This window comes from Clarias gariepinus, chromosome 22 (genome assembly GCF_024256425.1).
Source record: "Clarias gariepinus isolate MV-2021 ecotype Netherlands chromosome 22, CGAR_prim_01v2, whole genome shotgun sequence".
NCBI lineage: Eukaryota > Metazoa > Chordata > Actinopteri > Siluriformes > Clariidae > Clarias > Clarias gariepinus.
This window is the reverse complement of record NC_071121.1, coordinates 19,421,462-19,448,801: the sequence shown is the minus strand read 5'-3', so window position 1 is coordinate 19,448,801 and position 27,340 is coordinate 19,421,462. Positions and strand designations below refer to the sequence as shown.

Below are 27,340 nucleotides of genomic sequence, written 5' to 3'. Positions count from 1 at the left end.
TACTTTTAGAACAAATGAACAGAATGGTTATATGTCTATTTGTAAGTACAGCATGTTCAGGGTATTTATTGTAGTATTATTTCAGTGTTCAGCCAAGGGGACAAAGGTACATCCTGGTACATCATCTGGAGGGGCTCTGTTAATGTTATCACACATGGCAAGGTAAAGTCATTAGGATGGACCTTTGTTACTGTTATGTGTTTTTCAGAACTCCTTTGTATGGTGGCCATTTAATTAAAGGCCACCACATTGTTCTACAACTCTTTATATAGTAGGTGGCTTTATGAAAAGTGAGGGAAACTTTATTGTGTTTCTGTGTGTGTGTCTGGGAAGGGCTTGGTGACCACGCTGCATGAAGGAGAAGACTTTGGCCAGCTTGCTTTAGTGAATGATGCTCCTCGTGCTGCCACCATCATACTGAGGGAAGACAATTGTCACTTTCTCAGAGTAGACAAGCAAGATTTTATTCGCATACTTAAGGTAAGTTGCGAAAGTATGTCTGCATACAACACCAAATTACCACATCTTGCAGTTTTGTGGAAAAACACTTTTTAATGTATTTTAGGACGTGGAGGCTAATACAGTACGTTTAGAGGAACATGGGAAAGTTGTCCTTGTCCTTGAGAAAAGCTCAGGCCAGGAGGCACCACATCAGACAGGAAGCAGCAACAAGTAAATTTAAACATAATTCTGCTCTTAATTATTTTTTTCTGAATGTCCAAAAAGCTTTATAAAGTACTTGTGTGTGTTTTTATGATTGTGAGCAACAACAGACCTAAAGATATTTAAAAGTAAAGCTTATCAGAAACAGTAAAACATTTATGAAGGTATTCATGCTAAGGTAGGTAAGGCAATATATATTTTCTATTAAAATGGAAAGTAGTAATCGTGAACAAAGAAATAGGCACATAAACTGCATTGCAATTATTTTGACACGTTTCAATTGCGATAATTTACTATTAAATTAACCATTTTATATTTAATTGTAAGCTAACAATAATGCAAATAATAGCACAAATGAACTCATTAAGAGAATGTTTGCTTCTAAATTATTAAAAATAAAGAATTAAATTAATGACAAACTCTCCATAAATTCCACACTATTATCTATAATAAATGGGTGCATACTGCAATTTGGGTTTTTTTTTTTTTGATTGATTGATTGATTGATTGATTGATAGTTTGCAGCACTAGCACATGAGTGTGGCAGATTGCTAGTGCATAAGGCTAGCAGTGCTTTTACTGGGGTGGATCCAACAAATGTAAATGGTGTTGATAAGTCATGGTCAAAGCCCAGGCAGGCATGCTAAATACAGAGTAAACCATAATCCATTATAGAATCAATCGGTACCACATGGGATAGTTCGAATATTTTGTAAACTGCTGATCTCATGAACACACAACACTTAGTTTACTTAGAAAGGTGAGAAAAAAACAAAAACATTGGTAAAAAACTCCTTGTTGCTAAGAGACAACAATGGCCAGATTGGTGAGGTACCAGTATGGAGGAACCTCAAATAATTACTCTATACAACCATGGTAAGTAGAAAAGCATCTCAGCATGCACAAAACATCAAACCTTGAGATAAAAGACCACATTTGGTTCCATGACTGTCAGCAAAGAACGGGAATCTGAGGCTGTCGTGGGCATGCTTATGCTCACCAAAATTGGACAGTTAAAGTTAGAAAAAAAAACACCTAGTCTTTTTCCAGTGTTGAACTATCCAGTTTTGATGAAACTATGTTCATGATTGCTGCATGATTGTTCTTGTGATCTTCAAATGTGAAGTTATTCTCCTCTGATTTCTCTTGCTGAAACAAGTTATTTCTGCGTAAACATTATTGTGTGATATTGCCAAAAGATAAGCTGTTTATTAAAACCTCAAAGCATTCCATTTAATACTAACATTCATGCCATAGTCAAAATCAGAGACCACATTGTTTTTCATTACAATGTTTGATCCGTCTTGGTCTGTAACTGCATATTTTTTTGTATTGCACTGCTGGCTATTTGATACCTATAGTATACATATACTGTACAAACTAATAGTGGACTAACAAAAGCAAATAAACAGAGCAGACAAAAAGATGTTTACACCAATAACAGGACACGACAGCATATCATTTAACACTAATGCACAATGGACAATGTAAGACAAAAACAGTAAAATTAGTGTTTTGGTGCTATTGGAAACTGTACATGGCTCACCATCTCATCATACATTCTCTCTGACTTTTTTCTCAGGTATACAGTGATGTCAGGAACACCAGAGAAGATTCTTGAACATGTCCTAGAGACAGTTAAACTGGACACTAATGGCTGTGATCCCATAGGTCTGACACCTGCATGTGCAGCATGTCTTTCTATAACTTTTACATTTCTTGTATAAGAAACTAAACTGCCAGTTATGTATATATGATTAAAGTAATAAACTTGCAATGTATATTGCATTAAGCAATATCACATGAGAGGGAGTGCTGTTGTGATGAATATCAGCTGTGGTGGCATAAGCATGAGGGCACAGCGTTATCACAACTATAGGAATGCCCTTGTCAGATTGCTCAGTCAGAAATAATATGTTATACCATAATAAAGGTTATACCATACTGTTGAATTTTCAAATTTGATTGGTCAGAAACTATAGATTAATTTTCTTTAATTGCACAATAGTGCTTGCTGTACTACAAATCACAGATAAACAGTATATTAGCACTTGTCTTAATAAGTCTGACGCGAATAAACTATAATTATGCAGGAGAACAAATAAAAATGTGCAGTCACTAATATAGTGAAGCTTTGTGAAATGATTTTTCGAAAAAAAAGAAGAAAAAAAAAAAAAAAAATATATATATATATATACAGTACAGTACAGAGGTCAATAAGTATTTGATCACCCTGTAATTGTAAAAGTTCGTTACTTAGAAATCATGAAAGGGTCTCCAATTTTCAGCATAGGTGCATTTCCACTGTAAGAGACAGAATCTAAAAAGAAAAATCCGGAAATCGCATTGGATGATTTAAAAAAAAAAATGTATTTGTGAATTGCTGTGTCAAATAAGTATTTGATCACTTGCTTATCAGCCAGATTTCTAACCCTAAAAGACCAGTTATTTTGCTTTTAAATAGTCCATTTGCTTCTTACGGAGCCACGACCCTTCTTTAATTCTCTGACTGAGGGAAGGAGGTTTTTGCCCAATATGTCACAATACATGGCCCCGTTTATCCTCTCCTTAATACAGTCTAGTCTTTTCCTCCAAACACGGCGAATGGAGTTAAGAGCAAAACGTTCTACTTTGGTCTCATCGGCCCACAGGACATTCTCCCATGACTCCTCTGGATCATCCAGATGGTCCCTGGCAAACTTCAGACGGGCCTGGACATGGGTTGACTTAAGCAGGGGAACCTTCCGTTCGATGCAAGAGTTTAAACCATGATGTCTTAGTGTATTACTAATGGTAGCCTTGCAAACGATGGGCCAAACTCTGTTCACGGCATTGACCAGCTCCTCCCGTGTGGTTCTGGGCTGATTCTTCACCATTCTTCAACATATATTAGTCAGTTTAATTTTTTTGTCATCAACTATAAGCAATTAATTTGTATTTTATTGAACAAGCCCCCTAATGATAACAATATTTATAAAAAAAAAAATGAAAATGCACTCTTCCAAATTATTATGCACAACAGAGTTAAAACATTTTATAGGCTGTAAAGAACTGAAAATAGGCTTTTGTTGAATTTGCAGCATTAGGAGGTCATATTTACTGAAATCAAAAACTATTTCAATCAAAAACATCCTAACAGGGCATGTTACATCTTAACATAGGACACCTTTTTTGATCTCACCTTCACAATTCTTGCATCCATTGAACTTGTGAGTTTTTGGACAGTGTCTGCTTGAATTTCTTTGCAGGATGTCAGAATAGCCTCCCAGAGCTCCTGTTTTGAATCAAACTGCCTCCCACCCTCATAGATCTTTTGAGGATTTTCCAAAGGTTCTCAATGGGGTTGAGGTCAGGGGAGGATGGTGGCCACACCATGAGTTTCTCATCTTTTATGCCCATAGCAGCCAATGACACAGAGCTATTCTTCGCAGCATGAGATGGTGCATTGTCGTGCATGAAGATGATTTTGCTACGGAAGGCACAGTTCTTCTTTTTGTACCATGAAAGAAAGGGGTCAGTCAATATACTTTGCAGGGGTCATTTTCACACCTTCAGGGGGACCCTACAGGGGCCTACCAGCTCTCTCCCCATGATTTTGGCCCAAAACATGACTCCGGCATCTCCTTGTTCATATTACAATCATCCACTACTCCATCCATCTGGACCATCCAAGGTTTTACGACACTCATAAGTAACCAAGACTGTTTAAAAATTAGTCTTCATGTATCCCTGGGTCCACTGCAACTGTTTCTGCTTGTGAGCATTGGTTAGCGGTGGCCGAATACCTGTTTTATGCTTTGTAATGGCATTTCAGCAGCTTCTCTCTTAATCTGATGAATTTGTCATCTCATTCTGCCTTCATCTGCACGAACCTGTCTGTGCTCTGAATTAGCCTATATATATATATATATATATATATATATATATATATATATATATTATTATAATTTTTTTTTTTTTTTTTTGGGGGGGGGATGTATTATAGAAAAATAATCAGATCCTTGTTGGGTCTCACTAAACCACTATATTGTTGATTAATTTTCTATATCACATCCCATTGTGTTTTTTCCATAGATATAAAGCTATTTCAGAGAAGTTTAAAAGGACACATTGAAAACGTATGAACTGAATTATTTACAACATTAAAACCATTAATATTAAACCATGTATGTTATGGGTCCCTCATATGCCACTGGGGTGGCTCTAACCCACTTGGGGCATGACTTTGCAGGACCTCTGGTGGTATGATATGATGTTTGGGTGCTGTGGGTTGCAGACTGGGGCCTCCGTGGATCGGACTTGTTTGCCCGGTGCATCCCATGTGTGCTCAATTGGATTGGGGTTTGGAGAGTTTGGAGATTGGGTCAGGGATGGCTTGTGGTGCACAAGGTGTTACGGTGTGTCTATATTGGCCAGCAGTTACTTTTTTTCTAAAATTTATGCTGCATTGGTGTTGCAGTGGTGGGTTCAAGTTGATTTGTTGGCTTTTGGTCCCAGCGGCCATGGGTGAGCCTTGGGTACCAATAATCCTGTGACCACTTTACTGTCCTAAAGTTGATGATCAATTTTGTTCACATCACCTTATGGTCTTATGGCTGATCTGTGAATATTTATATGTAATGGAAAAATAATGTTTTTAAAAAGAATCTCAAATTTTTAATACAATCAAGTACAGTGTGTGTGGTGGTGGAGGCTGTACAGTATGTGTGTGTTTTCATATGTGATTGTTCCATTATTCTGTAGATGCCTGTGTTAATGACTTTCTTCTCACACACCAAGTATTCATGCCCTCTGCACAGCTCTGCCCTGCCCTTCAGCACCAATATCCTTTCACTGGTACCATTTTATGTCCTGTAATCAAATGCTAATATTTGTGTACGACATAGTGCTACTATTTTTTTTAGCTTTAGAATAGTTCTTAGGCTTTTATTTCACCAATAGTGCAGTTGTTATTTACAGATATTCTTGCCTGTTTATTCTTCTAGGACATTAGACACATGAGCTATACACTTTATTTAAAAAAAAAGCTACGTTTTCTTTAATCTTCATTGTACCTACCACACTGAGTCATCTGAAGGCTCTGAGCTGGAAAAAGCAGCTTATGCTCTCAACACCAGGCAAAAAGTTGTGAAACTAGTGAGCCAATGGGTAGCTCTCTGCGGCTCACAGCTGAAGGAAGACCCTGTGGCCTCCCACTTCCTCGAGGTTTGTTTTGTCAGTTCCGGCATTCCAGTTTAAAGGCCTAAAGGGCAAAGAGAGTTGTGTATTCATCATTTAGCATATTGTTCCATCTTAATAAATATCTCTTTTATGGACTATTTCTTTTTTGTAGAAACTAAAAGAGGAGGTGATGGATGACACAAGACTCTCAAACATGCTTAAGGAGCAGCTGAGGGATAGGAAAAAAAACAGAGTGTATGTAAGAACACAAACATTAACACATTACCATTACATTAAAGGCGCCTTTGTTTATGTTTGTAATTATGTATATGTTTATGCCAATACTACTTTATAAATCTGTTTATTATCTCTTTTACCTTTTTTTGGTGATAAATGCCAGGAAGTGCAAGAAGTTTACAGTCCATGTGTAATGTCATTCAGCATTTTTGTCCTGTCTTTTTTCTTTTGACAAAAAATATTATTTCCTATCCATAAAGTATGCAATAACTATAGACAGCTAGTCATTATACAAAAAATTCAACAACTTTATACATTTATAGTCTTACAGTCATGTCTAATTTCCTTTCAGTTCAGAGAATGGAGGTCAAACACTTATGAAGGTAAGTTCCATAATATCTATAACAAAACTACATAGATAAGAATACAAACAGTAATATCTTAGTAAGTTCCAAACACAAAAAGTTCATAGCAAGGTAAACTCACTAAGCCATGGAAAAATCAACAACAATTAGTACACTTATAATCCTGTGAATGGCATAAGAATCTCCTGCCAAAAATTATTTTAGCATTATTTTTGTCTTTTTATGCATTTTCATCACTATATGTTTAAATGTTATTAAACATGTGATGTACCAGTCAAAAGTTTGAACAAATCTTAATGTTTTTTTTTCATTATTTTTTAATTATTTTAACATATGTATATTAATACAGAAGACAATTAAATTATGACAACAAATATACAAATTATGTAGTCAACAAAAATGTGTTAACTAACCCAGAATATTTTTTATATTTTTGAGCAGCCGCCTTAGCTTGAGCTTAGTGAATTGGATGAGAGAATGTCATCAAAATGTAGTTACGTTGGGCGATTTATAATATAAAAAAATCTGGATTGTTTAACACTCGTTTACTACATGTTCTTTTATAGCTTGTATTAATGTACAATTTATTATTGAAAATAATAATTTAAAAAAGTAACCACTGAGGAAATAGGTTTGTTCAAACATTTACTGGTACTGCATACAGTATATATAGTCATGTTCAAAAGTTAGTACCCCCTCTTTTAATTGTAAGTGTTTTGTGTAAAAACTGAATAAAATTCATCTGATCATAGCAAGTTTTAGTATAATGTAAATTCAACATCAGACAAATAACAACATAAAGGTTATTTCACCGTGCCATTATTTATTTAACAAAAATAAACCAAAAAAAACCTACAGGCAATAGTACTCCCTTACTTCTTCCACAGAATTTAAGAGGATAGGTTGCAGCCAGGTGGTGCAAATCATCAGCCCTTATATATCTATATACCTATATACCTCTATAGAAGGAGAAGTTTGGCAGTTTGCTGGTCTGCAGCATTCAGGTGTGTGTTAGCACAATGCAGAAAAGAGGGAAAGACATAAGCAATGAAGCAAAGTCCATGAACAGCACAATTAGAAAAAGACTGCATAAGTGTAGTTTGTTTAAAAAGGTTTTCAGAAGAAAACCTCTTCTGTCTAAAAAGAACGTGGAAGCACAATTGAGGTTCGCTTAAGAAGCATGATCAAGGTTACTTAGTATTGCCCACATTATTTATTCCTTTTGGGTTCATTTTTGTTAAATATATAATGGCACAGTGAGCAGAGTTACTGTATATGTTGTAGTGTAGATGCCTAAGGTTGTATTTGACTATTACTAAACCCTTCTACACACAGATTTTATATATAACTTTGGATTGCGAGCATAATTCGCTTTGGAAGCGTGCTTGTACAGTATATCAAATCACTCATGTATAAAAGCAAATTTCCCCATAAGCAATTATTGAAACTCAGATGATTTGTTTCAGAGCCCAAAAATATTTATATAATAAATTATATATAATTAAAAATTATTTAACCTGCACTTTACCTTTGATAAGAATCGTGGCTGAATTAAGACGAAAGAGGAGAGGAGGACGGTGGAGGCTACTGTGACAGCTGCTCTAAAAAAAAACTTATTTAACAAAGAACCTATTTAATGACACTTGGTTTTGCCTACTTTTGAGAATTTTGCAGAAATGTGCAATCTTCCGCACTGCTACTGACTTTTTAACCTTTTTACTTCACAGATAAATAAATATATATATATATATATATATATATATATATATATATAGCAACAGTGCTAACCACTACACCACCGTGCCACCTATTACTATAAATAGTAATACACCTATTACACTATAAATATATTATTTCAGGTTAGTAGTGGGTGAAGCCAGTTATTATCACATATATTTGAGAGCTCTTTTTAAATTAAAATCATCAAAGAAATTACTCAAATGTTACTGATCTAAAGTTGAAATAACTTTAAATGATTGGCCTGACAATGTCCACACAAACTGACAAACGTTTAAATTGCTATTATTATATGGTAAGTTTTCACACCTGTGACTTATCTGAGTGTAATTAGTTTTACTTTGTATGAATAGCCATGGGTATTTGAGCTCTTACTCGGTTTGTTCAGGGTTGTGCTGACTTGGATGAATACTGAGTCATGGGGAAGCTTAAAGAAGAGATAGTTAATCTTAAAAAAACAATGTGAATATTAGAGGATATCCAAAGGTTTAAAAATAACTCTAGCCTTCAAATTTTTATTGTTCAAATTTTAATAAAGATGTGCAAAGAATATATATGCAGTTGTTATTAATAGTGTCAACTGTTTTATGGATAAATTTAATTTCTTTTATTCATTTGATTTTTTTTCAGTTGAATCAAAAATTTGATTGGTTTGCCACTTATGAGGAGCCAACTAGGAAGTGCCATCCAATCAGAGCTCAAGACACAGGTTAAACTCATACACATTTCCTTAACAATTGTTACATGATTTGTCGTGTTTCTTTTATACTGCCTGGTCAAAACAAATCACTGTTTAAATTTATATAAGCAAATACTTATGCTTGAGAGCTTTTCCTTGGATAATTGCTGCAGTGGTTAATGTGCTATAGCCAAAAGAATACTTTCAGCTTTACAGTAAGTAGCTTTCCATTTCCCAGACAACCATGTTGGAATCCTTAAGAATTAACATTAGAAAACACTACTTAGTTGCGTCAGTAATCGCTAGGGAGCATAAAGATTGGGATTTACCAGAGGTAGCTCAGTGGTTAAGGCATTGGACTACGGTTTGGAAGATCCCAGGTTCAAATCCCACAACCACAGTTGCCACTGTTGGGCCCTTGAGCAAGGCCCTGAACCTTCAGATGTGTAATGAGATAAAAATGTAAGTCGCTCTGGATAGGAGCGTAAAAGAAGAGCCAAAAAAACAAAAAAAACAATGGGAAACAAAATAGAATCTGGGATCAGACTGTAGGGTCAGCCGTAACACAGAGCCCCCGGAGCAGAGAGTAACAGACCCCTGACTTGTACAGAATGATCGGAGTATCACATCATTAGAATTTTTTTTTACTGATTGGCATAATCTAGGATAGCTAAGCCAAGATTGCTCAGGCTCAAATTGTAAGAGTGGTTCTGGGTGTGTGTAATTTTGCACATAATTTGGGAACAAATTATTATCAGACATAGACCTGACCCTAACTGCCTTAAGTCTTTGAGGTGTGCTGGAAATAAGATGACAGAATAGCTAGACTTCATCAACAAAAGCTTTACTCTGAATAGAAATGACATTGCATGTTGTTGTTGAAGGTTGTTGAAATAATGTCACCGTAATCAAAGCTAAGGGAGATGCAACAAAATATTAGAGTATACAACTTTATTTAAGCATGGCAGAGTAAAGTTTTATTAATCATTAAATTAGTACATTTTTAAATAAGTTTTTTGTCAAAATTTCAGTATAAAACAGAATGTAACATTTTATAATTATTGGGATATCTCAGTAATAGATATTTTTTAACATATTTGCAGTTTTGTATGAGATTTTCAAACCAGAACATAAATCCATAACACTGATGCTGCCTGTGAACTGCTCAGTGCAGGACATTATGGATGCTTTGATGGATGCTTTTGATGCAGACCATGTGTTGGTGAAAATGAACTCTTCAGGAGGTATGTAATGTACAGTTTGATATTGCACAATAGGGATGTTTAAAACTAAAGTGCAGTGAAGATGTAGTCAAATACTGTACAGACTTGTTTTTTCAATGCACTACCACACGCACACAAGAACAGAAATATGACTAGTAAGTGTAATATAAGATGCAGTGATGAGCTGAATGGTTTTCCCCCTAGAGTTGTATAAACTTGTATGGTTGTATTTTTAGAGAGAGTTCAGCTCAAGCTGGATTCTACAGCCGTTTTCACATCTCTGGGACTGAATGAGCGGCTCTTCTTGTGCACTGCTTCTCAAGTAGAGCAGCTGGTGAGTGTCTCTCGCCTATGAAATACTTAAATGTGCACTTATGCAAGAAAAACTACTGACACCAATCAAGATGATTGCTGATACAGATATTTTTCTAAAGCTTTATTTAAGTATAAGTTAACATAAATAAAACATGCAATTCACTGTTAATGTACCATCAGTAACTAATACATTTTAACTGTTTATGTATTATTTAAAAAAAATCCAAATACAGTGGTACCTCGGCATGCAAATTGAAGCAGTCAAAACATTTAGAAAAGACATGTACATAAAGTAAAATCTACATATAATAAAACTGTAAAGTGAGATGAGTAATAGATTACAAATGAGTAATAGAATGTAAGATGAGTAATAAAACACCAAAATGGTATTTGGAATTTTGTCTGTCTGTTTGTTTGTGCACACATTACATAAAAATTACTGAATTACTGAAATTTAAATGCAGTTTTCACAGGTGTATTTGGCCGAGCTTGAGGTAACACATTGGCTTTGCTCCATCGTAGTCTGCACACGGCAAGAAAAAACATGCTACTTACAAACTCACTCATCTTCTATACCTCTTTATTCTGTACAGTGAAACCTCGGATTGTGAGTAACGCAGTTTGCGAGTGTTGTGCAAGACGATCACAGATTATTAATCAATTTTGTCTTAAAAAACGAGCAAGTCTTGGTTTATGAGTACCGAGTATTATGTATCACGCATGCTCTTCTTGTTTTGAAGCCGAGCATCACATGATCACAACTGAGACAACGGCCAACGGATTTTCTCTCTCTTGTGCTGTGGAATTGTGGGTAATCGTCTCCCCTGCTGGGTCTTAGTGTGCGTCTCTTACTGGTGTGGTCTTATATGTGTGCGCGTGTGTAAGGCAAAAAAAAGTCTCATTAGAAGGTTAAAAATCCATTTTCTCCCTCAGCCTCTCGTTATGTGTGTGCTTTATGTGGTGTGCGCGTCGTAATTTGACACAGTGCTGGTTCACACACACTCTTTCTCTCTCTCTCTCTCTCTCTCCTTCCTTTAGTGGATTGTGTGTGTGTGTGTGTTTGTGTGTGTGTGTGTGTGAGAGAGCCATGTCTGTGTTTGTCTGTGTGTGAAGCAGTTAGGGGGTGCTTCACACACAGACAAACACAGACATGGCTCTTCACAAAAACAGTGCTCTGTCGTGATTCTTTCCAAAGGTAAAGTGCAGGTTTATTTGTTTGTTTGTTTTACTTTACAGCAGTGATTCCGTTAGTATGCGCTCATGTAAGTGTCATTAGCGATGTTCCTTGCTAAACAGTCTTTTCATTAATGTCTGTGTATGTGTGTGTATGTGTGCGTATGTGTGAAGTTTACTGTGTAAGATGAGAAGGGGGAGACGGGATGGGCTGAAAGTAGGAGTCTTCTCTTTAGCTTTACACACATGCACAAACACACACACAGCCCCTGCGCGCATAATCAGAAACACTTATCTGTCTGGATTTATTTTTTTATTTTTTTAAAGGTAAAGTGCAGGTTAATTTGTTTTATTTTTACTTTATATTTTGTATAAATTATTTTTATGTATTTATTTTTTGGGCTGTGGAATGAATAACTTAAGTTTCTATTATTTCTTATGTGAAAAATAAATTTGGTTTACCAGTGTTTTGAAATACGAGCCCACTTCCGGAACGAATTTTGCTCGTAATCCAAGGTTCCACTGTATTCCTATCCCAGGAGGCTTAGAGCACGAGGCGGGGTACACCCTGAGGGTGCCAATCCATTGCAGGGCACACACACATACACTCACATTTATTTACAATTTATTTATGGGCAATTTGAACGCCAATTAGCCCAATCTACATGTCTTTGGACTGTGGGAGGAAACCCACCAAGCACAGGGAAAACATGCACACAGCGACAGGAATCGAGCCTGACCGGGAATGGACCCCGACCCTGGAGGTGCAAGGCAACAGTGCTAACCACTAAACCACTGTGCTGCCATAAAACATGCTACTTTGAAGTTTAAATGATAAATTCCCTTATCATAAAAAATTTGCATTTTTTAAAACATGCCTATGAGAGTGCAGTTAAATTCCACGCAAATGAAGTTACATAAACATCTAGGAGGAAATAAATAGATATTAAACCTCACTTAACCTGATTTTTTTTATTCCTCTTAGCTTCTTAGCTTAGATGCTTTAAAAACAAAACTGAAAGTTGCTCTCTTTTCTTTTTGCTACCGTTGTTGCTAACATTCTTGGGACACATGGTGCTATATCTTCACAAAATCTTGATCAAAATGCTGCAAAAAAAAACACAAAAAAATACATAAACTTACTTTGCTTGGCTTTCCACTGACAGAAGCATGCATGGCCAGGCAATCAAAGTGAGTTTACATATTATTTTAAATGGCTTACATGCAACGCAACTTAGGCGGCATTCAGTATGGCTCGGTTCGTTTTCTCATATGCTTAAAATGCTTTGTATGCCTGCAAAATTTCAGTTCTTTGGTGAGGCAGGGTGTTTGAATGCCAAGGTACCACTGTATTGTAATACCATGATTCATCATTGAGTATGTTTTTAGCTGTTAACTAAAAAAAATGTGAAAAAAGACTGAATTGAAAAGTACCAAAATTTTCACTTGTGGGGGTTGTATTCAGGAACGTTTCTAATTTTTGTGGAATTAGCTTTAACTAATAAGCATTAACCAATGTAAGTGTATTTACAGTAGTAATCCATTTGAGGTCTCTCTAATACACAGTACACTGCCTGGCCAAAAAATTTTTTATGATGCATCTTCAAGTGATCTCTGTTCATGATCTTTCTTCTGACCACATTTTTTTTCGGTGAAATTGTTGGTTCACCCACATCATTTCATATTTTAAAAATCAATTGAGCAGTTCTTAACACAATTTCAGTAATTCCAAATCTTTGCTAATATTTTCTTTGCTTGATTCAGGACAATAATTTGATCCTACTAAAACAGCAATATCGGTTTGGCCAGATAGTGTATATATTCATAGTAGTTATGTGTGTAGATTAGTTTAGCTATAAGTGCTGATAGATATAGGACCATTGAAATTTGACTCCAAAAGCTTTTACACTGTGTGTTTTGATAGACCCCTCTGAAAGAGCAGCTTGGTCCAGAGAAGAGTACTGTCGACTTCCTGGAGCAGATTTCCTCTAAGGAGATTGCTAGCCACCTGACCAACTACGACTGGGAACTCTTCATGGCCATGCAGGAGGTAAAGGCTTCTCAGCATTTACTGTATCTTGCCATGTTACCTGAATCATGACCACTTATAAACACTTCTGCATCTCGGGATCAGACTATTATTAGCTCATACAGTGGGGCAAAAATTTATTTAGTCAGCCACCAATTGTGCAAGTTCTCATATACCTATAATGAAAAGTAATTTTCATCATAGGTATACCTCAACTATGAGAGACAAAATAGGAAAAAAATCCAGAAAATCACATTGTAGGATTTTTAATAAATTAATTGGTAATTTTTTATGTAAAATAAGTATTTGGTCACCTACAAACGAGCAGAATTTCTGGCTCTCACAGACCTGTAATTTCTTTAAGAGGCTCCTCTCTCCTTCACTCGTTACCTGTATTAATGGAATCTGTTTGTGGTTGTGGACAGGTGTCTTTTATACTGATAACGAGTTCAAACAGTCACACTCCAAACTCCATTATGGCCAAGACCAAAAAGCTGTCAAAGGAGACCAGAAAACTAAATTGTAGACCTGCACCATTATGGGAAGACTAAATCTGCAATAGGTAAGCAGCTTGGTATGAAGAAATCAACTGTGGGAGCAATTATTAGAAAATGGAAGACATACAAGACCACTAATAATCTCCCTCGATCTGGGGCTCTACGCAAGATCTCAACCCGTGGGGTCAAAATTATCACAAGAACTGTGAGCCAAAATCCCAGAACCACACAGGGGGCCTTAGTGAATGACCTGCAGAGAGCTGGGACCAAAGTAACAAAGGCCACCCTCAGTAACACACTGCGCCACCAGGGACTGCCAGACGTGTCGCCCTGCCTAAGACAGTACATGTCCAGGCCCATCTAAAGTTTGCTACAGATCATTTAGATGATCCAGAAGAGGATTGGGGAAATGTCATATGGTCAGATAAAACGAAAATAATTTTTTTGGGTAAAAACTCAACTTCTGCATCCAAAGAACACAATACCTACTGTGAAGCATGGGGATGGAAACATCATGCTTTGGGGCTGTTTTTCAGCAAAGGGACCAGGACGACTGATCTGTGTAAAGGAAAGAATGAATGGGACCATGTATCGTGAGATTTTGAGTGAAAAATCTCCTTCCATCGGCAAGGGCATGATGATGGAAATCATCTTTTTAAGTGGGAGAACCTGCACAATCGGTGGCTGACCACCTTTTTTGCCCCACTGTATATACATAATATAATAAAAGAAATAAGACAGACAGTATATCTGTTTAAAGACAGAAACTTTTTAAGTTAGAAAGAAAACTACAGGAGAAAAGTTTTTGTTTGCTGTCTCACTTGTGGTTTGCATTGCTGTGACTGAAGTATAATTTAATCATTTATAAAAAAAGAACAGCATTCTCTGATCTTCTTAGGCTAAAGATATTTCTCTTTAAACAACACAAAAGTACAAATAAACAATTTTGTTTTTCTTCTAAAGGTGTGAGATTTAAAAGAAACCCTCTTTTTTATGGCATATCATTTATGCCTCTATCATTTTCAGTTTTGTGAACTTATTTCTTGTCACTGTTCTGTTACAGGCAGAGCTTGTCTACTACATTTTTGGCCAGAACAAATTTCCTGGAGAAACCACAGCTAATCTGGAGCGGTTTGTGCGACATTTCAACAAAGTGCAGTACTGGGTAGTGACTGAACTCTGCTTATGTGAAGACCTTATGAAAAGATCCATGCTGGTCAAAAAGTTCATTAAAATAGCAGCTGTGTGAGTGTGACTGCAACTGAAATTTGTGTTTAGAATAAATTTGCACATTTCACTATCTGGATAAGAGATTATGGGATTATTAATGATTAGTTTCAGGTATAAATCCAGTGTTTAATTATTTGTGGCAGAATTATGTTATATTAATTTTCCTGTAACAGCATGCTTTATTGTTTGCATATGTATATCACCAGGAACCGGCTGATATATGACAATATCTAGGTGGCGATTTAATTTGTAATTCTGTTGGTATCATAATCGTGATGCGATAAAAAAAAAAAATGTTTAGTCTTTGTTATAATTCTAAACAAATTTGGCAAATAATTTGCTCCCACCATACAGGAAGTTGTGCTGTCTGCAACTGCTAAATATTTTTTATTTATTTATATACAGTATGTTTACATTGTAGCTCAAATGTAAACATACTGTATATAAATGAAAAAATAATTACAAAAAGTCGATTTTGGAGTCAGTGTGGTTATTGCCACAAAGAATTGCAAAACATCACCGAGTTGATTTTCCCTCATCTCTAGAGCATATTAAACTTTATTTGTACAGAATTTCTACCATGATAAAATAATCTATTAGTTAAATATTTAAAGCTGATACTGTATTTTGCTTCAGTTTTAATCCCTTCAATTTAATTTTACTGTCTGACGTCTTTGGAAATCTGGACAGCGTCACCATGAAACACTTAAGGTCAAACATTAACAATAGAGCTCTGGAAGTTAAAACCGCCACAGATATGAATTCATTTACACTGATTAGAATGTTTACATTAGCAGCGTTGGTGTACAATGACAAATCACATGTTGGCTATCATTTTTATGAAATTTTAAAATAGCATTCTATAACTTGGTCACATACACCGTATGGCCCAGTCTCATATAGTGATCAGGCCGTCACAGTTTAAACAGTTTGCTATTAGTTACATTAACATTCAACTTGTACAGTAATTCATGAAAGTTAAAACACTGATGATTAAAAATTAAACAGAGACGTTTGTGCCCATAAGAGCCATGTGACTTTTTCTCTAGGTTGAAGGAGCTGAAGAACCTGAACTTGTTCTTTGCAGTGATGTTTGGCCTGAGTAACAGTTCAGTGCAGAGGCTCTATAAAACATGGGAGGTGAGTAACTGATGCATACCCGCTGAACTCAGAGCAGAAACATTACAAGCTGCTCCCAGGCCTGCTTTTTGGGATGACAGTTTATTTAAGTAAGTGATAACATGAACTAACTTCCTGACGCATAAATCTTTCCACAATGTTAAATATAACTACAAATGGTTATACATGTTAAGTTTATTAATGTTTTTTTAGTAATAAATTTAACATTGTTACTGTTAGCATAGTAGTATAGTATGGGGGGACTATGCAGTAATCAACGTTGCCATGGTAATAATGCTCATTTTTACCTTATTATGTTTCCTTTTAACAGCATACTATAGTACATTGTGTTTTGTTTCTTCCAAGATCCATGAGAATTCATTATAATGCAAGTCATTCTATTTCATAAGTATGACTAAACTGTTCATGTGGAGTTTAGATGAACCAGATGTTCTGATGAAGTATGGTCTTTTCTTATGGTCCTTATGATTTTTGTTTTTAATAGAGATTGCCAAGCAAAACTAAAAGGATCTACTGTGCATATGAGAGGTTACTGGTAAGTGTAGCGCTAGGACACCATATGAAGAATTTATACTCAGGATCTCAGCTGCATGGCTCTTTCTGACTCCTGTTGTTCCTGTGTGCAGGATCCATCCCACAATCACAGAGCGTATAGACTGGCTGTGGCCAAACTTAACCCACCATACATTCCGCTTATGCCTCTGCTACTGAAAGGTAATGCAAACATTAATAAATTTCATTGATAATAAAACATTAATTACACCACGGTTATCAACCATACAGCCTATAGAAAAAGGACCAACCATAATGGTTGCATAACAAGTTAATTTAGTAACAGAGGTGAATACTTAAAATATTTTTTAGTAAATAATTTCCCAAGCTGTATTGATTTTTCTCTGATTTTGAAATAATGGTCTTTAATCTGTAATAAATCCATTCCAGTAACAATATGGTGGAAGGTTTCTGAACACATCATAGTTGCATCCTGTTGCCACCAAGTTGGAAGCTTTGTAAAAGGTGTCTTTTTATATGCTGTACAGTAGGTACAATCAAATATGTGCATGGACACGACAATGCTCATGTGCGCAAAGCAAGAAAACTCGAGCAGCCTGCAAAGAGCACTGAACATTTTTTTAATATATACATAAATATTTGTGGGATGAACTGGAATGCTGACTGTGCCTCAGGCCTGATATCAGTGCCTGATCTCACTAATGCTCTACTGGTTGAATTGGAACAATTCCCCACAGCCATGCTCCAAAATCTAGTAGAAAGCCTGCCAGAAGAATGTGCTAGTTATTCATCACTGATTCAACTCTATTTATCTCTTTCCAGACATGACATTTATCCATGAGGGTAACCGGAATTTTACTGACAATCTGGTTAACTTTGAGAAAATGGTGAGACCATGTACCTTCCTGAGATTTCATACCATCACTGCTGTTATTGGTTTAAACACTTTTATATTTTTGCCTCAAATCCACAGCGGATGATTGCCAGGACAGTGAAGATTGTTCAGGATTGTAGAAGCCAGCCTTATGGTAATGTTAATCCCCTGTAATGCTCGAGAGCAAAAAAAAACATGTAGATGTTTAACATGTATAAGAAACCTTATTTTGTCACATTTGTACAGTGCCTTCATCACCCCAGAAGGGCTTCACAGAAAGAATGTTCTTAGAGTCTCCTGCTATACGAGTATCTACATGTAAGCTAATCTACAGCAACACTGTACAGTTAACGCTAAAGACCATATTAGTATACATCAATGTTGTATGTTTATTTTATTTTTTGTATCTTTTGTCTTTGTCCTCATTCAGATTCTGAGCAGTCGCTGCCTTTACATAGTGTCACCAGTATACAACACTACATCCAGAACCTAAATGTCATTGATAATCAGAAGAAACTGACACAGCTTTCCAGAGCCATAGAACACTGAACATTGAAACTTGTGCCGTTTCCTTCAAAGGTCCAGCTCCATACTGAACGAGGAAATCATTTCCTGTTTTCAGCCTGTAGACAAATCCATGATGCCCTGAACTGGGATCGATGATTGGATGAGACTCTTTATAAAGGTGTTTTCTTACCAGTGCTGAGCTGTCCTCTAATGCCTTACAGTATAACCCTACTCGTTGTGTATGATTCATATATCAGCAATCTTAATCTGTTGTACAGTATCAATCAAAAGTTTTGACAAACTATTAACATTTTTTTATTATTTATGTTCTACCATTCAGAACAATACTGGATTTTCTAAAACTATCAAATAACGTAAGGAACTAAGTAATTAATTAACAATGACAACAGTCAGTTATTTTAAGACACGAAGGTCAACTGTTTTTTAATAGTTCTAGCAAAAGTTTACAGCACCTCAGATTAGAGCTGTTACGAAGTTTACAGAGCATAAGTAGGAGACATATTTCAATATCAACTATTTAAAGATTATGGCATACTTTGGATGCCTTCAGCATTGTTTTACAGAAAGAAAATTTTTAAAAATGACAAGACATAAGGTGTGTCCAAACTTTTTTTTTAAACAGGCATACCCGTTACTAGTATACCTATAGCTGTTATGAAATATAATATTTAAACTGCATAAAGCATAACCTTTGTAAGTACATTTAAAGAAGATATTAAAGGTCAATGGATTGTACAGCCTATATCAACTACCATTTCAGATGTATTGCAAGCAAACTGTGTAAATTTTATTTTTGTTAAATAAATTATTGAAATACTGCTTATATGAAAATTAATGTGGCAAATTTAAAGGCATGTATAACCACAAGAAACACACAATCCTAAAAATTGAAAGATTTATTTTAAATGCAAATTGTAAAATACCATACAAATAATTAATTACTTTAACATCCCTCCAATTATCCCCAATATGGGGTGATGTAATTTTATGTCTGTTTTATAAAAGAAAAAAAAAAACCTCCCTGCAACATCATATATACACCTCATTAAAACTAAAAGAAATTATGTGGGTACAAGGGTTGGGATGGGGCAAAAAATAACCAGTGCTTCCTGCTGCAGAAAAAAAAGATAATATGAAAAGAAACATTTTAATTATGGAGGTATAAATAAATGTCTGAAACTGAGCTAAACATTGCATTGAGAACAAGCAAATGACATCATTTTGAGTCTTAATTCGTAGCAAGGCTTGTTACATTTCTAAACAATGTGTGATTAAAAACACTCAAGCCATTTTTTTCACTCAAGGTACAACATTAACAACAAACACCACAATTACAGCGTTTCAACTTGGTTTTCCATTTTTCTCTCTTACATAGAACTGTAACAGATTGTTACAGGATGATAGTGTGATGCTCAGATAAAAGGCTGAAGTTATTCAACATGAAGCCCTGCCAGCTCAAACTAAGATATTTTCTAATTTAAAAAATGCATGGGACATTTTCAAATATCTGATTATTAAAATAACAATAGTCATAAACTCTCCTGAATAATTACTCCACCTCAAAAGGTTGTTGTCTGTATGAAAACATTGTAGTTAAAAAAAAGGCAAAAAAAAAATACAGTAAGATGAAAAGGAGAAAACAGTATTGCACTTTACATACAGATCCTAGCATTTCCCTCTGCCCATTCTCTTTCCTTCTTGTAGTTAATAAGACTCTAACACAGTTGAATGCAGCATCTCTCTGTGAGTGATCACTTTACCACCAGCTTCGGCATTAGCGTTAATATGCTATTAAATTTCAGGATGGCCAGAACTGAAAATACAACTAAGAAATCTCTCACACCAATTAAGCCAGACGCACATGTATGCACACATCCACATACAAACCCCAGAAAAACAAACACAAACTAAAATAGTGTGTCATCCACATTCTGTCCCTGGCTTAGACCGATGCCTTGGACTGGGATTGTCTTTTACTTACTTACCATATCTATTAATATCTACAGACACCTAACAGTACTCATTGGATGGGTGCATTGAATACTACTACACACTTGGGTATAACCTCATTCTAACTGTATACAGTGGGTTTTCTGTACTTTGCACAGATAAGAAAGAATCCATGTACACAGTGAGCCCTTACTGATTGTTTGCTACTTCCTGCTATGCTATGTGTGCCATAGGGCACAAGTCTGTCCTATGTATCGGCAAAGCACAGCTTTGCTTCAAGGCATTGCATGAGGTTTCAAAGGCTTGATGCACATCCAGTCATGACCCTAATGACTTTATAAGGCAACACTCTTGTTAACTAGGTCAGCAGGAGGGAACATGTGCACTTGGAATACAATCCTCAATGGATTTCCAAGCCCATTCGAGTGTGGCACACCTGATCTGAGCACTGCTGTACAACTTTATCACCTGAGACAGACACCAACCCAAGTTTATAGAGTGAGAGGTGGACGAAAGAGAATGGGGGGGAAAAAATCTTTTCCTCTAAAACCCTTTAGTATTTTTTAACTCTATCTTCTATCTTCTAAGATGAGAGACACATAAGTGTTCATAAATTGATCATTCAAAGGACAGCAGAAAGTGAAGGTTGTGGTGATAAAATCTGTGACCTTATTCTTTGGAGAAAAAAAAACATACATACATCTGGTTGTGTGTAAAATATAGTACTGAAACTCAGTAAAACAAAGGCTTTTGTAATTATTTGCCATTTAAAAGTAGTGAGCAAAATGTGAACACATTGTTTTTAGCACCAAAATATGTTAAACATTTTTTTAAAGAGAAGAAAAAAATCAAAACACTAAACACTGCATAGATGAGTGCAGAGAAAACAAGATTTGTCCTTCACAATAAGTAAACACTTTCAGTCCATAGAACCAGGCTCTAAAAATTGCAATAGTGTGTGAGGCTAATACTGGTGAATGCAATCCAAACCCACGGCAAAGCAAGGCAACAAAAATTAAAACAAAAAAACATTCATTTGGCTTTGAGTCTTTGGGGTCTTTCTGTCCAGTGCAGTGCAGTGCAATGGATATCCAGTGGTCTTTCATCCTTACTGAGCAGTTCCGAGCCTGCTTTAAGCTTCAGATGCAGCCTGAGGTTTCAGCTGTGCTTTTTCCATTGCAGTGCCATAGGGAGTTCTCTTGAAGAAACCAAGCTAAAGGAATAACACAACAGGTATATATATTATTATAATTGTATATTATAAATGGATTAGAATTATCTGTACAGGCCTCTTTAATAGTACAGGAGACACATGACGTAGCCTTTTATTTTTCTGTATACTGAAGATAGACGATCACAAATTAGGGTTTGTGATCAAAAGATGAATATCAATGATGGATTGGAATTTCTGCTGTCACTTGCTAATATTTCCATAGACATGTTTGACTGTCTCTCACAGAAACCTTAAGGGTAATTATTCTTCTCTATACCTCTTATCCTTTGCATAAGCCTAGAGCCTATCCCAGATGGCATACATGCATTGCATTGCAAGGCACACAAGCACACACAATGGGGAATTTGGAAACACCAGTTAGCCTACTCTGCATGTCTTTGCACTGTGGGAGAAAACCCACCAAGCATGGGGAGAACATGCAAGATCCACACACACAGACCCCAAGCACGAATTAAACTCTCAACCCTGTAGGTGTGAGGACACAGTGCTAACCATTATGCCATCATGCCGCCTAGTCATAAAGTAAATTTACATAAATAACTCTTGATACAATTATTGCATGCATTCAGATCATTGACCTAAGGACATCACCACACACACTTGCCACCTTCTTTTGTGACACTTTTCAGTCGAGTACATCATTTGTGAGTCTTTCCTTCGGGAAGTGAAATGCATGCTCAATGCCTCCCGGTGATTAACTTGTCCAGACTAAAAAGATTTTTCACTGATGGGGTCATTTGTTGCGTTGGTAGTCATTTGTGTCATTGTCTTGCTAATTCCTTCCAATTAGATTGAAGACTTTTCTCACTAAATTGGAAAACAATATCTGTAGAATGTTGATGTCATTGTCATGAGTTATATCATCGATAAAGACGATGGAAGCAGGTTCTAATGAGGCCTTGCAAGCCTAATCTTTGTCACTTACTGCACCACGCTTGATTGATTGGCTTGTATGTTCTGGTAAAGTTAAGTTTTGTTATGGCTGCTATCTGCCTCAAAATCTAGAGCAGTGGATTGCAATATCTGCATTCCAGAGAGGGTGTTGATAATGTCTGTGGATGTTCTGTGTTTTTATTCACAGCTTGTCTAAATTAACAAAAAAGGAAAAAGAGCCAAAGCAAAAGTCTGGGCACCCTGCATGGCAAATATTCAAAGAATTTTGGCCTAATTGTGAAAAAGCCATAGACCTAACAAGCTAATAAAGGTACAAGAGCTTGGTAAATAAAAAGAATGTTAAGTGTTTAGTTTAATCTTTAACTCCACACATGTTTGAAGATCAGCCCACCTTTTACTCACTAACAGTAACTATTTACAGGTTATTTACAAGTTATTAACTCCAAGTTATTGGTCTAACACTTGTGCAATGGCTCTAACCCTTCCACTTTTCTTAGCTTTATAAAAGCTTTCTTTTCTAGATGCTAATATCAGACATCAAAGCTTAAATTCTGATTCATCATCTCATCTCAAACCCGAATGATTTATTCCATACTTACTTTATACAGAACATAAATAAGCAGAGCCAGCAGCAAAAGACCAGCCAGTATTGCCAGAATGATGATCCACAGAGGAACATCATAAGGACTGTCTGGTTTATTCCACAGCACAGGTGTTGTCATCTGAAAGAACATATCAATTGTGTAAATTACCTTCAAAGATTGGTATTTTTCTTTACACTTATTTCTTAATAAATCAAATTCAGCAGATTTATGAGAGTATTATAGTTGCATTTTAATTACCATCTTAGAGCCACTTGGCATCTCCCTGGGCAAAATGGCATAAGGCATCTTTTCCACCTTGTAACTAGCTACACACTCCAGATTATAATTCTTATATTTTTTCTGCAATCAAATGTAAAAAAAAAAAAAAAAAGTATTAGAAAGATCTATACATCATTCAGAGGCATTTCAATATATTGCATGTAAATTATTAATTGTAAAAATAATTGCAATTCTTTTTAGAGGCAACAGAGGGCAGTATACATTCATTTTTTTTTTCTCTAAGAATCCCTGACACATTCCAATCATATGAGAACTTGAGGTTTCCAGATAATGAATTTTCAGTGTGCTCAACAATTCACTGTGTGTTGACTTAAGCTATGTAGAGCATGTAAGGACTTTCAACAAAGCTTCCATTTAGAGGCAACAGCTGACCTGGCCACATGCATACACCAGCAATCTGCAATGCTACTGTGTCTGGCTAGTGTTTTTCCCCCCTCTATTCTTGCCAAATGACATGTCACAAGTGGAACATTACAGATCATGATTAACACTGACATTTAGTTATTATTATTTAGATATTATTATAAGGCTGATTTTAAGCAGTCAGCCTTTTTTAAAATAACGTTCATCTGAGGTAAAAAAAATCCTAATTTAAGTTCTAAAAAATTAACAAAATGTATATGCCAATATGTGCAGTAATGGGAACACACTTTTTTGCATGTGCACACTGAAACTTACCATGTTGAAGGTCTCACCCCAGATGCGTGAACGAACCTGGAGTATAGCACTGGTACCTTTCTCTAATACTCCCACGTTACACTGCAGGGTCCAGCACTCAACCGTGGAACAGGACTGAAACATACCCAAGATTGAAAACAACAGACAAAGTTAATAGACAAAAATTCAGATTAGGCTTTTTTAAATTTCAAATCAGAAGACTATTAAATGGTAACTGCAGCTACAGCCAGCCAAATTAAGAAACAAACAGTAAAATCTTTTATCCTGTTTTTTCAACACACGTCATTAGATCCCCACAGCAGTTGTGTATGATTGGCTGTGTGGAGCTGGTGTTCCAAGACACTGTCATTCAGAGTCAATAAGAGTCAATCACAGAGGGGGGCAGGGGAAAAATGCTCGACTATTCCATTAGACTATCTTAATGACTTCCTTTGTGAATGTGACTCAGAGACACAGAGCTGCATGTAGCTAAAAAAAAATTAAAAAAAAAAATTAAATTGCACCATCATTTTATAAAAAAATGGGTACCTTATTAGCAACACCTGTGCACTAATGCATTCCTGCATCCATGTAACGCATAAAACCATGTAAGTATGAGCCGGTAGTTATAAATTAAATTTACGTCAACCATCAAAAGAACAAAAAAAAAAAGTAAATGCCATCTCCGAGATTTTGAGCATGGCATGATTGTTGGTGCCAGAAGGGCTGATTTGAGTATCTGCTGATCCCCCTTGGATTTTCTGGTAAAATAGTCCCTGCAATAGAGAAAAATATCCTGTTCTGTGGATGGAATAAACTTGTTGATGAAAGAGGTCAACTGCAAATGGCCAGTCTAGTCTGGTTTGTGCTAACTAAAGGGCTGCATTAATTAAGATGAACACTTAATACAAGTACAACTGTCGTGAGCAGTAAAGTATCTTAGTATGCACAACATCTTGAGGTGAATGGGCTACAACTTCTGATGTTCATGAATTTGGTTTATATTCTTCAATAATCACCAAGCCACCAAATTTGAATCCAATCCAAACACACAGGAAAATTGGCCTTATTTAGTATTAATTTATTGTGTTCCTAATAAAGTGGTAGGTGGGTGTACAGGTCAATAAGAGGAGGCAGTGCATACACAAATGACCCTTTCAAGCTGGTCAGTCAGCCAGGGACATTCTTTAACCCCACAGAGCCTGATTCACTTCATTACATGACTTAATGGCCTGGTCTTATGACTTCAAAGATAAGGGGGACCCTTATGAGGATGTTTTTTTTTTTGCACCATTCATTCAGAAACAGTTTAAATGACTATTAATAACTACATGTTCTTCAGAACAAGAACAGGGTAATACTCTATTCTGTATGGGTATCAAATACGTGCTGAAATATTTTGCTTTTTTTTTTTTCTCTGCCAATTGCTGAATTTCTGTATTGGGTAAGATTTCTGTACTCTTACCAGGTTTGTCAACGCAGCCAGATCTCCCTTGTGTGTTTCACGCTTCTCTCTGTGGTGGTTTGATAAAGGAGGCTGCTCTGTGGAGTGCTGAAGCTGGAGAGAGAGAGAGAGAGAGAGAGAGAGAGAGAGAGAGAGAGAGAGGGGGAGGAGAGAGGAACACTGAGTGGAAATTTAACGCCCATTTGGCGTTAGGTCCAGATGCTGAGCTCACTGTTGAATCTGAACCACCCACTGACTCACATGGACACCACTCAGAATTTCACATGTGGCTGCATTACCAAATTTATCCAAACCTCTGTCTTTTTGTCCACTGGGGGAAAAATATCACATGATCCACTCCTCACAATCAAATATACAAGCATAGAAAGACAAAAACTACAACACAGCTTAATTCTATTACATGAGAAAAGCTCGTTTCCAGCTGGTTTTCTAGGGATGCAATGACTGAAGTCTACAGTTGCATTCAATCAAAGTGAAGAGAGCCTGAGAGAACATCAAATTCAAAAGGAGTGTGCAGATGAATGTGTTGTGTGTATAAGCAATACATTAAGCAAATATGACTAAACTAATATGCATGGCATTTTTATCAGCTCAGTCTCATATCTAGGCTGGTCATAAGGCAATGGGCTAAGTAATAATACTTAAGATTCTAGTGGATGTCTGTGGTGGTAAGAGGGTGGAGTGGTTTATGTTTGTGTGTTGTGGGAGACGGTATTTGGAAGAGATGAGTAGTGAGAACATTGTTTTTCTGTGAACCAATTGCTGGTGTTTCTGTGTATGAAAATAGCATGAAAAAATAGAAGTGGGTATTGTGTAATGATTTTCTCTTTAAATAGGGTGGTGTCTTTTTGAGAAGTGGAGTGGGGAAATTTTCGGTTTGGTTAGTTCTGTGTGTGATTATATGATCATTATAATTATAATTCACTCATACGCATTCAAGCTATTCCTCTTTACAGAAGATCTGTGTGCTTTAAAATCTGCTGTCTTCTTTTCTGCGGTCCCTTTGTGTGCCTATGATGTATATTTTCATCTGTATATATGTCTGTCCAGCAAGATTTGTCATTTTTAAGACAAAACTTAATCTTTACCCAATCTACTTTTTAATTTTCTCATCTGGAATTCACTCTCCGATTACCGAACAAGGAGTGTATTTGGCTGACGACAAAAGAAGTACAACTTAGCATGAACATGGCATAAGACCATTAAAAATGTTTTATTTCTCTGTGTTAATAGGTTAACAGAGAGTTCTGTTGTAAAGAAAGACAGGCAGACATGTATGAGGGTTCAATATGAAATAATATCACTGATCAGCTTATTTTTAGCTTTACACTCTTTTCCCGTAAACAACGGGTCCTTTAACTAGATATGTATAAAAATGTATCTCGTAATGCCACAATATTAGTTTCTATATAGCATATGCTTTAAGACATGATTGTACGTAGTCAGGAAAGGATATTTCATCTGTTCATCATATCAGGACAGTCTATTCATAGTGATTTAGTCAAAACATAATTTTTCTCAAAATTCCATACCTTTATATTCAGGGGGTTCACAATCTTGTCTGTTGTGCAGTTTACAGGTCCCTTAGTGATGATCTCCAGAGGGTACATAAACCTTTGGCCTTGCAGCTTCATGGGACATTTCAGGTGAAGAAGTGTGTGACTTATACGGCTTGGACCATTATTTACCAACTAGAAAGGGGGATTACAGAAAGAAAGTAAAAGAAAAGTGAAATAATATGTTAATTATTTTGGAATAATTCATCATAAGCATCATGAACGATAACAATTGTGTAAACACATCTATATATCATCATCAACAAAAAGCAAACAAGTACATACCCTGTAAGTAATAGTGTGTGTGTGTGTATGTATGTGTGTGTGTGTGTGTATA

The 27,340-nt window shown here is 36.0% G+C and overlaps 2 protein-coding genes across 3 annotated transcripts in view; one reads left to right on the top strand and one right to left on the bottom strand.

Annotated features, from left to right (window-relative positions):
• Positions 1 to 19,182, top strand: part of rapgef3 (Rap guanine nucleotide exchange factor (GEF) 3) — a 48,069-nt gene extending 28,887 nt beyond the window's left edge. For both annotated transcript variants that reach the window (XM_053482724.1, XM_053482723.1), the window contains 20 exons: positions 86 to 162; positions 334 to 480; positions 566 to 672; positions 2,246 to 2,334; positions 5,407 to 5,485; positions 5,718 to 5,868; positions 5,996 to 6,078; positions 6,413 to 6,443; positions 8,793 to 8,871; positions 9,945 to 10,085; positions 10,301 to 10,398; positions 13,477 to 13,602; positions 15,142 to 15,323; positions 16,358 to 16,448; positions 16,933 to 16,983; positions 17,075 to 17,162; positions 17,784 to 17,848; positions 17,935 to 17,989; positions 18,082 to 18,153; positions 18,266 to 19,182. In XM_053482724.1, the coding sequence (XP_053338699.1) occupies positions 86 to 162; positions 334 to 480; positions 566 to 672; positions 2,246 to 2,334; positions 5,407 to 5,485; positions 5,718 to 5,868; positions 5,996 to 6,078; positions 6,413 to 6,443; positions 8,793 to 8,871; positions 9,945 to 10,085; positions 10,301 to 10,398; positions 13,477 to 13,602; positions 15,142 to 15,323; positions 16,358 to 16,448; positions 16,933 to 16,983; positions 17,075 to 17,162; positions 17,784 to 17,848; positions 17,935 to 17,989; positions 18,082 to 18,153; positions 18,266 to 18,384 (1,931 nt within the window). In that variant the 3' untranslated portion in view covers positions 18,385 to 19,182. The remainder of the gene's footprint in view (positions 1 to 85; positions 163 to 333; positions 481 to 565; positions 673 to 2,245; positions 2,335 to 5,406; positions 5,486 to 5,717; positions 5,869 to 5,995; positions 6,079 to 6,412; positions 6,444 to 8,792; positions 8,872 to 9,944; positions 10,086 to 10,300; positions 10,399 to 13,476; positions 13,603 to 15,141; positions 15,324 to 16,357; positions 16,449 to 16,932; positions 16,984 to 17,074; positions 17,163 to 17,783; positions 17,849 to 17,934; positions 17,990 to 18,081; positions 18,154 to 18,265) is intronic.
• Positions 19,183 to 19,244: 62 nt separating this feature from the next.
• Positions 19,245 to 27,340, bottom strand: part of itga5 (integrin, alpha 5 (fibronectin receptor, alpha polypeptide)) — a 51,694-nt gene continuing 43,598 nt past the window's right edge. The window contains exons 25-30 of the mRNA XM_053482722.1: positions 26,980 to 27,138; positions 25,448 to 25,540; positions 24,004 to 24,117; positions 23,284 to 23,385; positions 23,041 to 23,163; positions 19,245 to 21,526 (exon numbers count right to left, since the gene is read on the bottom strand). Coding sequence (XP_053338697.1) covers positions 21,446 to 21,526; positions 23,041 to 23,163; positions 23,284 to 23,385; positions 24,004 to 24,117; positions 25,448 to 25,540; positions 26,980 to 27,138 — 672 coding nt within the window. The 3' untranslated portion in view covers positions 19,245 to 21,445. The remainder of the gene's footprint in view (positions 21,527 to 23,040; positions 23,164 to 23,283; positions 23,386 to 24,003; positions 24,118 to 25,447; positions 25,541 to 26,979; positions 27,139 to 27,340) is intronic.